Source organism: Haemaphysalis longicornis, unplaced genomic scaffold (assembly GCF_048455015.1).
Source record: "Haemaphysalis longicornis isolate Haplotype H1 unplaced genomic scaffold, Haemaphysalis longicornis Haplotype H1 scaffold_6, whole genome shotgun sequence".
Taxonomy (NCBI): Eukaryota; Metazoa; Arthropoda; class Arachnida; order Ixodida; family Ixodidae; genus Haemaphysalis; species Haemaphysalis longicornis.
The window spans coordinates 182,203,150-182,219,353 of record NW_027526407.1 but is presented as its reverse complement, the minus strand read 5'-3'; the positions used below and the strand labels follow the sequence as shown (position 1 = coordinate 182,219,353).

General features: G+C 42.3%; 1 protein-coding gene across 2 annotated transcripts in view; it reads right to left on the bottom strand.

Annotated features, from left to right (window-relative positions):
* Positions 1–3,449: 3,449 nt before the first annotated feature.
* Positions 3,450–16,204, bottom strand: part of LOC144142092 (uncharacterized) — a 68,243-nt gene continuing 55,488 nt past the window's right edge. For both annotated transcript variants that reach the window (XM_077673512.1, XM_077673513.1), the window contains exons 9-10: positions 13,601–13,690; positions 3,450–3,620 (exon numbers count right to left, since the gene is read on the bottom strand). In XM_077673512.1, coding sequence (XP_077529638.1) covers positions 3,513–3,620; positions 13,601–13,690 — 198 coding nt within the window. In that variant the 3' untranslated portion in view covers positions 3,450–3,512. The remainder of the gene's footprint in view (positions 3,621–13,600; positions 13,691–16,204) is intronic.

Genomic DNA, 16,204 nt, shown 5'->3' with positions numbered 1-16,204 from the left:
AGCAACACAACCACGGCGCAGGCAGCCCCCATTGCCCTCGAGCTCATCCAGTGCCCTACCCCCGAATGAGTCCTGTCTGACTGTCAGAAGGGCATCTCGAAGTTTATCCGCTGTAACGTATTACCCATGGCATTGCAAATTCTTCAAAAATCGTCCATCCAAGATCGTCACACTGCTCTGGACACCAGCCCACACAGGCGTAGGCGCTAATAAAGTGGTGCACGTACGTGAACGCGAACTTATTTACTCAGTCGCCATTTTCGCTACGCCTACACGCGATGCCTCTGCAGGCAATCCAACCTCCCTCCTGCAAATCAGGGATTATGCCCTGCACTACCTACTGCTTCGCCGCCGATACCCACCCCGCACTCAAACCTCTCTCCGGAGGCAGGCCACATTTTGTGCATCCTACAAACGCACACCTTCCCACACCGAACACAATTGAAACGCAGTCATCCACACCTCTTTACTGAACCTACCTGTCCAGCCCGCGGGGAACTCGACACTCAGTACCATTCCCTCTGCGAATGCCCCTCACACCCGTAGCCCCCCATTCCCTCCTCTGACCTCTGGGAGCAGATTTTGCTTGAACCGAGGGAGTCAGGCCAAATCCTACCCACCACCCGGGCCCTGGCGGTCGCGGCAGGCCCTGTGCGTCTCCTCCACCCAAATACCCCCAAAATGCTGGAGTGGAGGGGGCACCTGCAAAGTGAAGCCGCCGCGACGCCATCTTGCTAGGGCAGAAGACGCGTAGTGGTTGCAGGCCGACTCCCGTGCGTGCGGGGAAAAGTGTTGTTGATTCGCGGGTGCGCCATGTAACGCGATCAAAACAAGTATGGTTGGTTCGTGCGTGGCTTACGGTTATGCAAACAGCGTGAATGCGGCTCCGGGAGTCAAATTTCCCACGTACGTTGCACGCGGGCAAGCTTATCCAAATCTGGTCATGCTCGTTGCATTGTGTGGCGCAGTATTTAAGCCTTCAACGTTTATTGTCTTTGCTGCTAGCTTTCCAAGCGGTTCTACGTCAGTGTCTTTTTGTCAGTGTCTTTTGTTTGCCGTTTGATAGTATCTTTTATCAATTGCATGTCTTGGATCATAAGTCCGTCTTCTTTCAAACAATGAACACTTTGTTTTCCAAATTACAAACTAGTTCCTCCTTTTTTCGGTAGTTCATGTCACTGGCAATGTAATCACATGGTGTAATATACCAGAAAGGTTGTTGGTTCTTTTTTTGCAGTTTATTTGTGTGTAAGGTTGTGCAGCAATGCAATGAACATACTGTCATACTCATCAAAGCTTTCTGTGTTGGGTTTTTTCCCTCCATTATTGTCTATTATCACAATACTTGAATCTTGGTGTTTCCTGTTGTTTTTCTGAGAATGCTGCATTTTACGGTCTCTTAGTTTGTTGCATAACTTCTGTTTTCTACTCTACAGTGGATGTATCAATTTCTTTTGTTCTGACAACTTTCATGATCAATTTCTGCATTTGAACAGTTTACAATAAAGGACATACGTGTTAATGACTTTGCGAGTTCTTATGTATTTGTTTTTACTTTGTGGCAGCTGCATATCCGAGCCTATAAGGTGAAAAAACAACAATGTCCGTGTACCCGGAGATCTCAGATTTAACAAAATTCTTTTCGTAAAATCAATATGAAGACGTCCGACATGGCTCGCCTCATAGTACGCAGTGTTGAATTATAGCTTGAGAATCCGTTACGTAATTTAGAAACGCTGGGAAAGTCCGCAAAGACCTTTGCAAAGCACATAGCATGTGGTTTCTTGCCCCCAGCAAGATGGCCGCCTCCGGTTTCAGCCGACTCTATTGGTTGGTATAGAGTACTTCCCCTCCAGCAATTTTTTTAACCTCCTTCGTCTCACCTATTTACCCACCGCCCCTGATGTTGATGAGGGTACCCTAAGAAACCTCACTGTGCATCAGGACCCTTTAAAACCTTGGAATCATGAGTACACTGCCACCACTGAATTGATTTTTGTTGCGCCATGCCCAATGAAGAAGATACGAGATATGCATTCTTTTACGCGTAGTGACATTACTTGCCCGACAGCTGGCCGTGTTGACCCGTAAAGGCGCAATATTAAAGGCTGTCGGGCGATGCCAAGATATACATTTTCCAGATGAGGTTTAAATATGCGCTGGTCTTTGTACCACGAACCGAAAGAGAAGATTTAGCCTAAACAGCAAGGATAGCCTGTCCGAAGCACACTTTTGACCAGTTCAGAGTTTTCGATTGCCAGCGGTGGCTCATGTTGTTAATTCACAACTGTGCTGCCCGTCATTGGGGCGGGATCTTGGTACGGCAAAACGTTTTCAAAAATGGAGATATTGAACCTTGTGTGCGTAGCCAGAGTAAATTTGTAATGAGTTGGTATTATCACCACCGAACGTAGGGGTGTTTGAGTTGACAATATTGAGAGCAAAAAACAAATGTGCTGTGAAACATTTAGCAAAAATACAATCATGTGAAAGACCCGCACAAAGCTAGCTATTTGAACGCCATAAGTTAACTCAGCGCAGGAAGCTTATTTTGTAATATCAATCTTTGAGCCACATTTGAAAAAAACAATATACAAACAAGAAAAAAGAAAACCAACGACGGCATGAATATACCTTTCCAGACGTCAAAATTTATGATCGGCGGAAACACCTGTTTTTAGCAGTTGAGAAGCTTTTTAAAGGTTGTTTTTCTGAACTCATGCCATTGAAGCGAGTAGCAAGTGTTTTATTAGTAAGGCACCGCACCTTAGTTTTTAGGTGACTAGGTTAGGGTAGTGTTTTTTTTTATTTAGTTAAACTGAAACTTCTTAAAACCTAAACTTCTTTTCTTGAGGAAATGGCAGCTGTATCAAAGAAATCCAGGTTGCTAAACCGAGCTTCACACTTAGGCAGCGAAATGCTAGAACTATTATGATGACGCAAATCGTTGTGTGTTGCGTTGTTTTTGCATTGTGTGCAATTTTCGGTGCTAATGTGATCGTACAGCAGTCCTTTCGCTTAAATTGCGTCATCCTTTGTTTGCTTGTCTGTAGGTGAGCCGTTGCCATCTACATTCACTAAGAATATTTTACTACCACGCGCGCATAATTTTTATATAATTTCCTTCGATATATTGTACAACATAAATTGCAGGAAAATGTATCCTCCGAATATTTAGGTAACTACTGCACATATATTACCTATATAAATACCGAAAATGAACTGATATTATCGAATTGTATAATGACAAAAGCCTGAGCGATGACGTTATTTCTTCAAATATAATAATTACTGCTGGTTGTCTCAAACTAAAAATGAAGCAACGTTTTTAAAACAACAAACTGAGGTAGTAGTTCTTTTTTTAATTTTATTTTGAAACACAGCCGCACTTCAGAATATTTAGCCTAGCGTGCACGGCCAATTTTTGCAGATTTTCTGGGGACAAATCCTATATCAAATAAATGAGCTCATTTATTATTACGTTGTTTGCGGGCACAACAGATGGTGAATTACTAGGCATATATTGGCCAGAAATTATTTGTTGGAATTTTACTCTCATCTTGGCACCACGGCAACTTATTACATTTTCCTTCACAACAATATCCGCCGTACGTCAAGTTCTGAAAAGACAGGTAGAAAAAAAATGTTATATACGTTATATTTCATTTGTTGAGGGAGCTGTGCAGATACGTTCAGGGTGCAAATGGTGTAGGGAAACTATGTAAACACATTGTACGTTAAAGCGACCAACCATAAAGGTTCATTTTTCCAGGGTAGGATTTTGGGAAACCTGTCGACAGAAGTGTCAGAAATATTTGGAAATAAGAAACAACAGGGCTTTTGTGTTTCAAGAAACAACAAATAGACAAAAATTCTGAGTACGCTGGATCAAAACCTATCAATTTTTGCAATAGTTATTAAAACATATACAATTATAATATACCTGGTAGTGTCTATGTAATGCCATTACATAGTTTGTAGGCATTTATGGACCAAAGTTAAAGTTAAGTCTGTTGTCCGCAATAAATTCAATGCATTATAAATGAACAGCAAATTCTCCCCTTCAATTTCGGTGTTATACTGCCTAACGAATATTTTGGCAAATCACATACCCCATAACAAAAAATATTGTGTTTCTACAAGCTTGGCAGTCCTGTTGTCCAGGACACGGATTCTTTGAAAGAATTGGTGCGGGTTACGCTACTGCCCGCGCTTATATACCCCGGGATGTTTCTGTCACGCGCCAACCATAACCTCTTTCCACCAACCCACATCCGCTTCTTTGCTACACTGCAATATTTACGGACTACCGGTACAAAGGCCCCATTTGCCAATGTGGCGAACCAGGCTGCTAAGAAAATCGAGACATAAAAAGAAGCGGGTAGGAAGAGCTGGAATAAAAGGAAGAGAGAAGAAGGAGAAGGAAGACGTGGAGCAGATGGAAGACAGAGATCGGGGTTCGCAGCGACCGAAGGAGGCGGGACGCGGTGCCTAGAAACCCTTAAGACACGAAAGGCACTACGCGTGTGCTTCCTCGAGCAATTAACTAAAGTGCGCCTGGACAACTGCGGCTCCGAACCGCTGGCTTCAGTACCCACGCGTACGGATGTCCACTCACACGGGCTTCGTCATGCTGGCCCCATTACCATCTTCACGGCATTGCTCTCAGGGATGTTACCTCAGCCGCACTGCACACCCGTCTTCCGCAACAATCCGATATATCGATGCAAAGAAAAGTGCACAATGAAAATAAACTTACAAAACTAAAACACAGAACGCGTGAGGACCGTATTGTAGGATAAGGGCTGAAAGTGCATATGTGTTATTTGTATTTTTTCTATACATCTATATTGTTTTTTGTAGGTACTCTCTTGATTCACCCATTTCAGTACCTTTTATCTTGGTCCCGTTATGTCTAGAATCTATTCATTTTACCAAGGTGATGTGTGACACCCAGTCCACACCAGCCCCTTACAAGAGGTTAGGCTGCCACTTCTTGAAGACCCCGGACTTCACCAAACCACCCTGCACCCATCCTTATGTCATGTATTCCTGGAATATAAACCTATTTTGAACTTTTTTCCAGAACACGGCAACATTCGCCACAAGGTATTGAAGTGCCAGAAAACACTGGGCCTGCTTATGATCCGCACCCCTCAATGCAACTGTCCATGTGGCGGTTGATGAGAAAGGACCAAATTTCAAAATTAGCCTGTAGGAAAAACGCCGGCGCCTCCAATCCGACCCAGGGAATCCCGAGCTAGGAGTCTAATCACTTCGCTTGTTGTTCTAATTGAAGATTTTATTCATTAAATGTTTCAATGCGCCACCTGGTATTTATTGCTAGATTATTTTTTGTTTTTACCAGGAATGCGCCCAACACTTGCTGGCCAAAACGTGCTCCTTATTTTTTTCTGTTCTTTATCGCAAACTGTTTACAAATACCCGTAACTAAACAGCTTTTATGTTGTCAACAGCTTTACCTTTTCAGTTGTTTACCCCACCTCATAACAACACATGAAGGATATTTAGTAATTTTTGAGTCGCTCAACAATCCAAAAAAATTTATTGTGCCAGTTTTCGTTAGAGAAATCCTTACGGGCATTGTACTCAGTTACGAAATTTTTTTCAGGAAGGGCAGGTAGCAACACCTCGTTTGCCTGTTTACACCTCGGAACAACGTAAACGTGCGTAGGCACTATCACCACAACATTTTATGCACATGCCTAAGTTTATTGAAAGTTCCCCAGAACACGTTATTGGACTTTCACACTTCAAGATAATTCATACCTTGCGAGTCACCAACAAATATTTAGTAAGACAGGGGATGTCGGACACCGCAGTCCTGAATCAGGCATCTTTGAACATAAAGTCCCTTGAAAATGTTCTAAACGCACCCCGTGGGTGCCATACTGCTACCATCGGAGACGATGCTTTTAGGTTCTTGTTCGGGATTTGGCCACGTCCCGGTGTTTCTCACAGGCTGGTGGTGCAATTGGCAGCGGTACGATGTATAGTCTGTCTTTTTTTTTCTTCTTCCATGTTTTTGCATAAGCTTCGGAACCATCTATACTTTTTTCTGTATATGTCCACACACGCTGGCGTCGCGTTTAATTGCTTTATTTTTGCCTACTGTGATGCCAGACGTAATGCTTTGGTTTTGTCTCCTTAAAGAGGGCGGTGCTTCTATGCAAAACTTAGTCAAAGAATGACCCATTGCGAAAAACTCAGCAGATACAGACAACACTTCGTACGTGTACGAATCCGAAAGGAATACACCGCCCCTAAAGAAATAATTTGCTATACTGTTGAACCTACTAAAATTAACGGTATACGGATAAAAATAGGGTGACAGATTGCAGTCCCCACTTTTAGCCGTGTAGCGTACGTTTTTCTATGCTAACCCGTACCCAAGTAAACTACAAACCAACTAACTCAAGTTTGGCCTTTTGCAAAGGGTAAATACACAAGCAAACGAATGCGCGCAAGTATTTCGAGTAATATAGTTTATATTTGCATATCAAGCGAAACGGGGCTGCGGCTTCTGTGGTGCTAACCCTTAACCTCTTCTCGTCGGTGGCACTCACTGCGTTGATGAATCCTGAAGTCATATGCGCCTGCTTATGTTGTTTCAACGAAAACCATTTTGGCTATCGCTGTCAATACCCGTCAAATAGTTATGTATTTTAAAATTGTGCCTTCATCCCCTTTTTCGCGTTTGTGCCGTGATATGTTTTTATGAGATACTTGGGCATGGAAACTGGCGGCACTTCGCGCCATTGGTTCGAACAAATGACATTTTTGCAATTACTCAATGCATTGGTTTTACAACCTGACGTAACATTCACTTGTTAAACAAAATGACGCATGGTGAATGGCGCACTAAACTAACGTTTTCTCCGCTTATGAGAAATTGCTGCTGAAGTGCAGTAGTAATACGAGTGCCTGCTCCTCTGGTGAACCGGCTGATGTATGTATGGAGATGTTCAAAGGCCTGCCCCATGCTCAGCTTCGTGCAAACATCGACGTATTGGAAGATTTGGGTACCTTTCAAAGCAAAGAGCATTCTTTGGTAGGCGAAACCAACGCCGCTTTTTCCATACTGTAAGGTAGTTTGGCGTTTCGCCTCAGCTATAATTAACATAATTTACAATATCCAATGTGGCAAGATTATACATGCTATCTCACGCACGTGTGTTGAGGGAACGAAATTGGGTGCGCAGCCGCCTAATTTACGCCGTTGCCTGGTAACATCTCCATGCTCCAGCTGAGGTTTATGCCAGACATCGGCGGCTATCTGGACGTGTGCTCCTGGAGTGGTCTCGCCGTTCTAATCTGCCGCAGCCACAAAAGCTGGGCGGTAATTTTAACGATAAACTGCACGCAAGTGGCTCTGTTGTTATTTGTTTTCTTGTTGTTTTTTCACTTTCTTTTATTGGTGTTCTGCGCAAGGCCACCGGTTACTTCACGCCCATTCACTTTATCATTTTTAGTGAAAGCTCTATTGCAATTCATTTTTCATTCATCGTAGTGCATATTTCGTTAAGGCTTCAGCGGGCAAGCTCGTCCAGTCTTTCTTTTCGCGTCACTCACTCGCAACCTCGCTGCTGCTGCACCAGGAGACCACGAGAAGGTGAAATATTAGCTTCGCCTTCGCTTGATCTATTAGCGCCGACACTGGCGTCTATGCGTTTGTCTCAGAGCCAGCGAACAACGTAAGTACGCGGGGTGTGTCAGCTATTTTCCAAGGGCATGGACTCTTAGTGTCGCCATCGCTGGCGTGCCAGCAGCGTGTATGTGCGTGCTTTTCAACGCAACCGATAGAACAATCGAATAAATGAATGGCTGATTGCCATGTGTTTCGCATTTTGCTGATTTCATTTTCTGTGCGGTGCTGCTAGCGTGCAATCGTTGTGATAAAGTTTCTTAGTAAATGTACTGCTATTGAAACCGCGCCTGGGAATAATGTCGGCGTGAGGGGTTTATGGCCCTATGGGAACACCACATCTTGTAACTTTGTGTGTCTATCGGATTTTTAAGCGTCTTCTTGGGTTTGCTTTCTTGACTATGCATTGCTATTTCTACGCTGAGCCCCTTCGGCCAAAATGGCTGCAACTCGCTTCGCTTCGCTGGGAAACTCAATATCACGCGTTTTGAAATTTCAAGTTGTATCGAAACTTTGTTTGGAAACACACTAGTTAGCACTCAGACGGCTGGGCTTCAATGCAGGCAAGTGGCTACAATAGTGCGAGCGAGCGGCAAGGAGTATATATTTACATAAGAACAAACCCACAATGTAGGCATGTTAGTTTGAGGTAAGGAGTCTGCGGTTCCCGTTTCTTTTAAGTAGTACAAGCAGAAATGATAACACGGCAAGGACATGTTGACCGAGCGGCTAATTTGCCGCCGCGAAAGTTCTGGCAAAATGCCTGTTACAAAAACATGAACGCGAACATCACGACGGCGATTCTTTTATTGGTACGTGGACCAAACCTGTCTGTAGTTTTGAAGCATTTTATTGTTTAAAATGTTTGGAAATAAGCTGGGTTAAATACGTTACTTCCAAAGTTTTACTTGAAGGTTAACTACCAGTTTGGTCTGCTGAATAGTAGGCATAACCATTCTGGCGGACTCTCAACAAAAGGATCACGCTTTGTTTTATTTTCTCAGCTCTTGAAACGGCGTGTTTTAATTTAGGAGAACATAATTACATACTCTTCTCTGCGTTTTTGTGGCAGTATATTAAAATTTACGTCCACTATATCGTTTTAATCCGACCCATTCATGAAACTAAGGAGAGCGCTGGGATTAATAGAGACCCATGACAACCATCACGGCCTTGTTGTAAGTGTCATATACGCCAGCGCCAGATTCTTCTCCAGTGTGTATATAATAAACTTTGCTACCGTGTGGACACACATTTTACTAGTTTGTTTTTTTTACAAAGAACAACTCATAATCCAACGGCAAATACGGAAATGGCCGGCCGCTTACTGTTGAGAGTATAAAACAAACCCTAGCCGCCTCGTCTCCAAATAGTCGAACAAAATATCTCAAAAACACATAATGCAAGTGTATATGTTATACAGGAGGTGGAAGCTCGGTGTACCCTGATTATACACACAAACACATACCCACCTCAAGGAGATAAGCATCTCAGAAATGCGGAAGAAGCTCTGAAATGCCTGCATATACGAATGGTATATTCTTGCGTAGCTTAAACCAGCACATTCATCTCATCCATCTGAGACGCAAGACCGACGAAGTTCTTAACAGACGACTGTGCGTATTTCGGAGAGCATGGGGGCGATAAAAGCGGCAAGCAAACCGAACGTTGTGCAAGGTACTGGAAATGTTGGAGATTATCAGAATCACGGCACCATTTTAAACGCGTGAAAGTTGGTATGTTTGACTTTGGCCAGACTTACTTGCAAAGGGGCCCACCCTCTGCGGCAGCCGTCATATCAATACAACAGCTACCAAGAACAAACACGGATGGCTGCGTAGTCTGCAAGGTATTTTGTGTATGGGCATCATATCGACATGAGATACAACATTATTTGCCGGTAATAGTTACAACAGGCATACGCAGCTCATTTTAAAAAGACACATTTGATGAAACCGTGGAGAATTGTTGTGAATTAGCCTCCCGTTCATAACAAATTACCTCTAGCAAAGTACTGCACATAGATCGTCTTCTTTAAAAGTGATCAAGAAAACGTCTCACAAATTATTAATAACTGAATATCGTCAGTTATACCTTTACGCACTAAATACCTTAACGCACTAAAGAAAATACCGTGATTCTGCTCATCTGCCTACATAGTACAAGGTAACATCTGGAATACCCCACAGCAATGTATTGACACCGAAGCAACGGTGGCTCAAGGGGTCTTGATATGACCCGACAACAAGTCGACCAATGGGCATGGAAGTGTTTCAGACCCAGATCAAATATTTGGTGAATGGCAGTTTTGACGGCCACGTATCAATCCCAAGTTCAGTCAATATTATGACGATGTGTGGGGCTGCGTAGATGGTTGACGTGAATACGGTCAACCTCTGTCTCCAAACATATTACTGCAATAAGTGCTGATCCCACCTCTAAATGTCGCGGGAGTACATTGTCGACATTTTACACTTTATTCCCTCGGGGTGGTTTGAACCCAAATACTGCGGAAGCTGGTCATTCCTGCCTCTACATCCAAGGCACGCTTTGGTGCCAATACAAATAGCAATTACTAATGCCAAATCTCGCAATTTAAAAACCGATGCTGCAGCGAGATTTTAGGGGGCGAAGCCCTTTATCGGCCGGGCTGTCGGTTCCTGAGGTCGTCGTCGTAACTCTCGTCTCATGTAGTCATAGTACTAAAACACCGGGACACTCGTTTACGCCTCGCGCGATAACGTAACGCGTACTAAAAAACAGCGATACATGTGTTTACGCCTCGCGTTAGAACAATTCGTGCTTCAAGGAAACGACTCTTTTACACCAAAGCTGTATGCCTCTACCCCCCAAATGTTTTATTTCCATTTGAAAAACCTCCAAGTGCCAAAAATACACTTATACACTACATGCATCAGTTCTTCACAGGTTGCACGTTAACGAAGACGGCCCTGTATTTTTTGGTGTGATCAGTGGCCTCAAATGTCACTCGGAGATTGAAAACAGGCATAGATGCCATCGCAATTTTTTGTATGTGTCACGCACGCCTCCAAAACATACCATCACCAACGCCAAATAGAGCAACAAGCTACTCGCTAAAAATCGGTCTGACCGAAGACGGCTTTCATGCACTGCCGACTATAAGGCTAACGTAATAAGACCCTATTTTGCGTACATAAGCCAATACCATTAAAATATTCACTGTGACATGCTACAGGACAGAAGGCGCATGTATGCACAGCCTAGGATTTTAAGAAAAAGGTAACAGCAGTTTACCCCAATACTGATTGAAAGGTATAAATAGTGGTTACACCCACCCAAGTAGTGGTTAATTTTTTTCTTGAAGTACAGAGCAATAACATGTTCCCATTGGCGTATAACTGGAGACTCGCACCTCGTTGAGAGTGACACATGGTATTAGTGAAAAGGTAACGTTCCCTCTGCAGAGATGGAGATCTCGCAGTATTGTGTAACAACAGAGAAGCTATCAAACACTTCATTCATAAGCATGTGGTGTTCATTCTGGGACCACGTCTTAAAAAAAGTGTGCTGAATACTGCGAAACAATTGCGGCAATGGGTCAAAGATAGAATGGGGGATATCAGTGGGTTCACCTAAGGGCTTGTAAGAAACTCATATGTTCCTTTCGTGTTCTGATTTCCCGGGGCGGCGAGTACTCGATGTCAACCCTTCAGCCCAGTAAGAACAAAACGACAGTTCCGGTGAGGTCCCACTGACCTGTGATTCTGCAAGATTGGAGTGTACCGATTGTGGAGGTCCCGGTATAAAATTCGTCACAGACGTCCTCTTTATGACATATCTTGTAGCAGTAGCTTATATAGAACCGACGGTATTCTCCGGTGAGTATCGAGTGCGATATCTTTCTTGTAATACTTACTGTCGTAAGCTATTTAGCAATATTTGTTAAAAAGCATTACGAACTGAAATTTGTGCAGTCATAATAGCTACTGATAAAATTTCAAAATGCATTCTGTTTCTGTTTCTTGCGTAATTAAATATAGTCTTTGCCTTTCTGATCAAAGACATATTTTCCTTGTTACAAAACAGCGTTGTCTGCCATAGTGGGTAAGGAACAATATTAGACTGCTTCTAAGGTTTCTATGTGCTCAGTGACCCCTTAGAAATAATTTTTTTTTATTCGAAGCAAAAATTTAAATCAGTTTGTGCAGCCGCTATAAAAATAAAAACCTATTGCACGGTGAATTTGCTAAATTGTCCAGTAAGCCAGTAAGAAATAATTTTGCTGAGTTATATAAAGGATGTAGGCACCCACAGACAAAAAAACCTCAAGTGAAGAAAATCAGAAGCGATTGAAAATCAAAAGCGAACATTTGTGCCCACGTATTTATAATAAAACCGCAAAACAACATGTTTTCGAAAAACACACATTTGTTGAGAAATTACCCCCAATAATTTGGTGTGACAGCTCCACGTTGAAGCAAAACAGTCTACATGCGTCCTGTTATAGTCAAGTGGATGAAAAATTTGCTATTGTTCAGAATACTTCGATTGTGGCTTTTACTTCTGAGAGGGTGTCCGGTAAACTCATGTCAGAACTTGGTTCGAGCTTGATTGAAGTTGATAAGTTTAGTCGACATTTATTTTTATTTGAAAAGCAATCGGAGATTTCTTTGTACATAAGGAATGATTTCCGATGCAGCTGTTTGAAAGTGTAACTAAAAATGCCAGCAAATAAATGGGTCCAAAAATATTATAACATTACTTCCGATACCGGAAAATGCTACCCCTCCAACTTTACCCCGGAAAGCAGGCACCATTTGTAGTGTCCAATCTGTTGGGTATCGAGTGTTACATATTTTATAACAATGGTTGAAAGCGCTTCAAAATATAGTTTTAAAAATAATCGTGTAAGGCAGTTTTGGCGCGACATAAGTTGTTGTTATTAAGCTATTTCTTCGTGGTACAAAGGAACATCCGACAAATGTCACATTCGTCAAACACTAAGCAGAAACCATTCACAATCAGTACTTCTGCTTATCCTTATCTCGACGTCAGGACGAATATGCAACCAATGATGCTCTGTGAGATGCATCAATTTATGTTGGTTTCGTTGAAATAATGTTGTTTCCCTAAAATGTACGCAAATCATTACAAATGGCCACAGTCTCCTTAGGCCTAGTTAAATGTTTTGATCTGCCCTTACGTGTTTTGTGTCCACATAAACTCATTGTTTATGAGGAAAAGACACCACCCTAAATAAATTTAATATATCTCGTAAACATAGAGTAAGAGGTAAAATTATTACGCATTTTTTAACTGGAAGTTACGGCCAGGGTATGCTTAGAGTCGGTGCTCCCTCTGTATTTGTTCAGGTGTTGTACCAATGACCTTCTAACAAACAAACATATTGCACATGATTAACCTTCTTAGCGTCAGTGTTCCTTATTACTCTCCAATCGCGATGCTTCACACCGTTTCTTGAAAAAAATATACTTTCTTAAATCGCGTAAGTCTGGAGTGGTTTGGTTGGAAATAATAATTCCTTTTTTCGGTTCGATTAAAAAACTCCTCCCAGGCAGATTGCTATAATAAAACAATGAGGGCCGTTCACACTCCACAACAATGTTATGCTCTAATCAGCATGATTATCGAAAGCCGCCTAGGTGCCCTGCAGTAACAAGGCCTCTCCCATCCCCTCCAACCGCGCCTGTACCGCGCCGCTCGAGTATATTTGCAACCAAAATTACTGATCTCCTCTTTCCATCAAGTAATTTGCCTTACTGTTTTACCATAACCGTCTCTAAGTATGCGCTCGTCACCTTTATTGTCTAGCGGTTGTGTTCGGCATTAGGTGGGGCCGACAGGTTTGTTACATACGAGGACATTTGGGATAGTTTTTAGGTGGAGAGGTAGCATGTCAACATGCACTTGACCGTAGCAAGATTTTCTTACGTGGCATCTGGCGTTGAGCATGTAACGACCATAAAACCAATCGCCGTTTATTTGGCAGTAGTAGTTGCAGTCAGCAACCGTAGTAATTTGCTGAAAAAAAAACAGTTTTAATAAATGGGTAGATAGGCAACTGTTTTCTAGAGAAAGCGTCCGCGCAATATAAATATACTTTCCAGGGTAACTGGTATGGTTTATTTTCACCTCTTTATACTCAAGAAACGCATGCACCTCACATTCTTTACAACTAAAGCAAGAACAAAAAAACGTTTTTGTGAGTTGTCTTAAGATTTAGAGCTCGAAATACCTCTGCGCATATTAGGAGTTCCTATTGTGCTAAAAAAGTATAAAAGTTCCACAAAATTATAACAAAATTTTGCTTCTAGTACGTATACAATGTTACGTAATAAATTTGTTATTGTTAGAAAAATTCTTTTCACAATAACTGAATATAGATCTCTCTTCTAATTAAAACTCATTTTCAGTGCGAAAAAAACAGTTTTCCAGAAGCGGTTCAGAAAACTTAAACTCTAACGTATGAAAGTGAACAAAAAAGCTGATCGGGTAATTGAACAATGGCTTCTCAAGCTTTTCTTACGTGGCATCTGGCGTTGAGCATGTTTTAAGTTTATGTTAATGTTTTCCATAATAAATTTACCATTTTTGGGCCGTAACTTTCATTGCTCCAAGAGCAAGTTCGGCGAACGCACGCAGACTGACACTGACGCGCTAGCAAGTTCTCAGCGTGCTGTGTGCATAAGCAGCGACTGCTTGCGGGCAGTGGGCACAGGCCAGAATCAGCTGACCCTTGGCCGTGTGCAAACACGCTTTTTACGACACAGACATGAGTGAGGCAAGCTCTAAAGAAAGGGGAGAATATAATGGTGTTTGAGCGTCTGCGGTGACGCGGAGGATGCTCATCCACTGCGTGTACCTGGACTAGTGATTGGTACGATTAAAAGCCGTCCGTTTAGGCTTATCTCAAGCATATTACACCCAACAACGTCACAGACACGGGGTATGGCGATTATAGAGATATCAAAAATGCCCCTCCGACGATAACATCGAATGTCAAGCATGAAATTGTTTCACAGAACCTAAACCAAAACTAGTTTGATTGCAATTTTCTGACATTGTCCAATCACATAGCCCATTTACCTTGCGTCACCGTGGTTAGTTGGTGCAGCTGCAGCAAACCGCGGCTGGTAGTTTTTCTTCTTTCAGGCTTTATTAAAAAAATAGCGCCTTATAACTTGGATAAACGATGAAAAGTGTGCTCATTTTAGCCAGTCTACGCAGTCCAGCCAAAACAGGAGGCTGACAAATTCATTTCACTGTGCCTTTGAGGGAAAGGCAGCTGGAAGCTAGACCACAGATACGTAACTTCCATACCTTGGTAAGGCACTAGATATGTAACCATAAATCGTGGGCTCAGTCCCCTCTTAGAACGCAGGTGTTTTTATCTTTCTTCCTTTCTTTCGTAACAAAAGCCAAATCATCCCCTATCCCTCATTTGGTGTTGTATACTGCTGGCCATGTGTGTGTGTATATATACAGGGTGTCCCAGCTATCATGCACCAAGTTTAAAAAAAAGAGTAAAGGCGTAATTTGAAGAAAACCTAGTGAATAATGTTTGCAGTACTGTGAAGAAGCGGTGACTATTTTTTTCGTTAATGAGACTTTACTAATTATTTGTAATTAATTATATAACTTGATAATTACTGTCCTAATCACTGAAGTGTCAATGAGGCATTTGTAGGTATCACCGAGGGGCATCTAACTGCGGTATTTTTAGCGACAAAATAATTCCGTACTCATTTATTATGACTGATAAAGAAAACCCGCGAAATATGAAAAATACCACGTGACGGCGCATCCGCGCGCATTGTAAAGCAGCGTCCCCAAATAAGCTGATTGAAAGCAACTGCTTCGCGTGTTACCCGCCCGAAGAGACAGCGGATCACCTTGATAATGCGCGTGTGCAGATAAGGCACAAACTCGGTGGGTATTTCTTCTTTCTTTTTTTTGTTTCTTTCATTATGGCAAACTCAGAGGCAGCCTGTTTGAGGGCGTTGCTTTACGATGCGCGCGGACGCGCCGTCACGTGGTCTTTTTCATATTTCGCGGGTTTTCTTTATCAGTCAGAATAAATGTGTACGCAATTAGTTCATCGCTGAAAATACCGCAGTTAGATGCCCCTCGTGGGTACCTACAAGTGCCTCATTGACACTTTAGTGATTAGGACAGTACTTCGCGAGTTAGATAATTAATTACAATTAATTAGTCAAGTCTCATTAACGAAAAAAATACCGCCCGCTTCTCCACTGTATTGCAAACATTATCCACTAGGTTTTCTTCGAGTTACGCCATTAATCTTTCTTAAAATCTTGGTGCATGATAGCTGGGACACCCTGTATATATATACAGACATCTACATATGGCCAATTATAATGAAAAATGAGGGCCCGCTGAATGAAGACAGAAAGAAGGGAATGCAGTCAAGAAAGCCAAGGAAACTAAAGAAGAGTATATGGCAGGTAAGATAAATTTTTTTTGTAAGAAAGCAAGAAAGTGGGGAATAAATGTCCCCTGGGTGGGATCCGAATT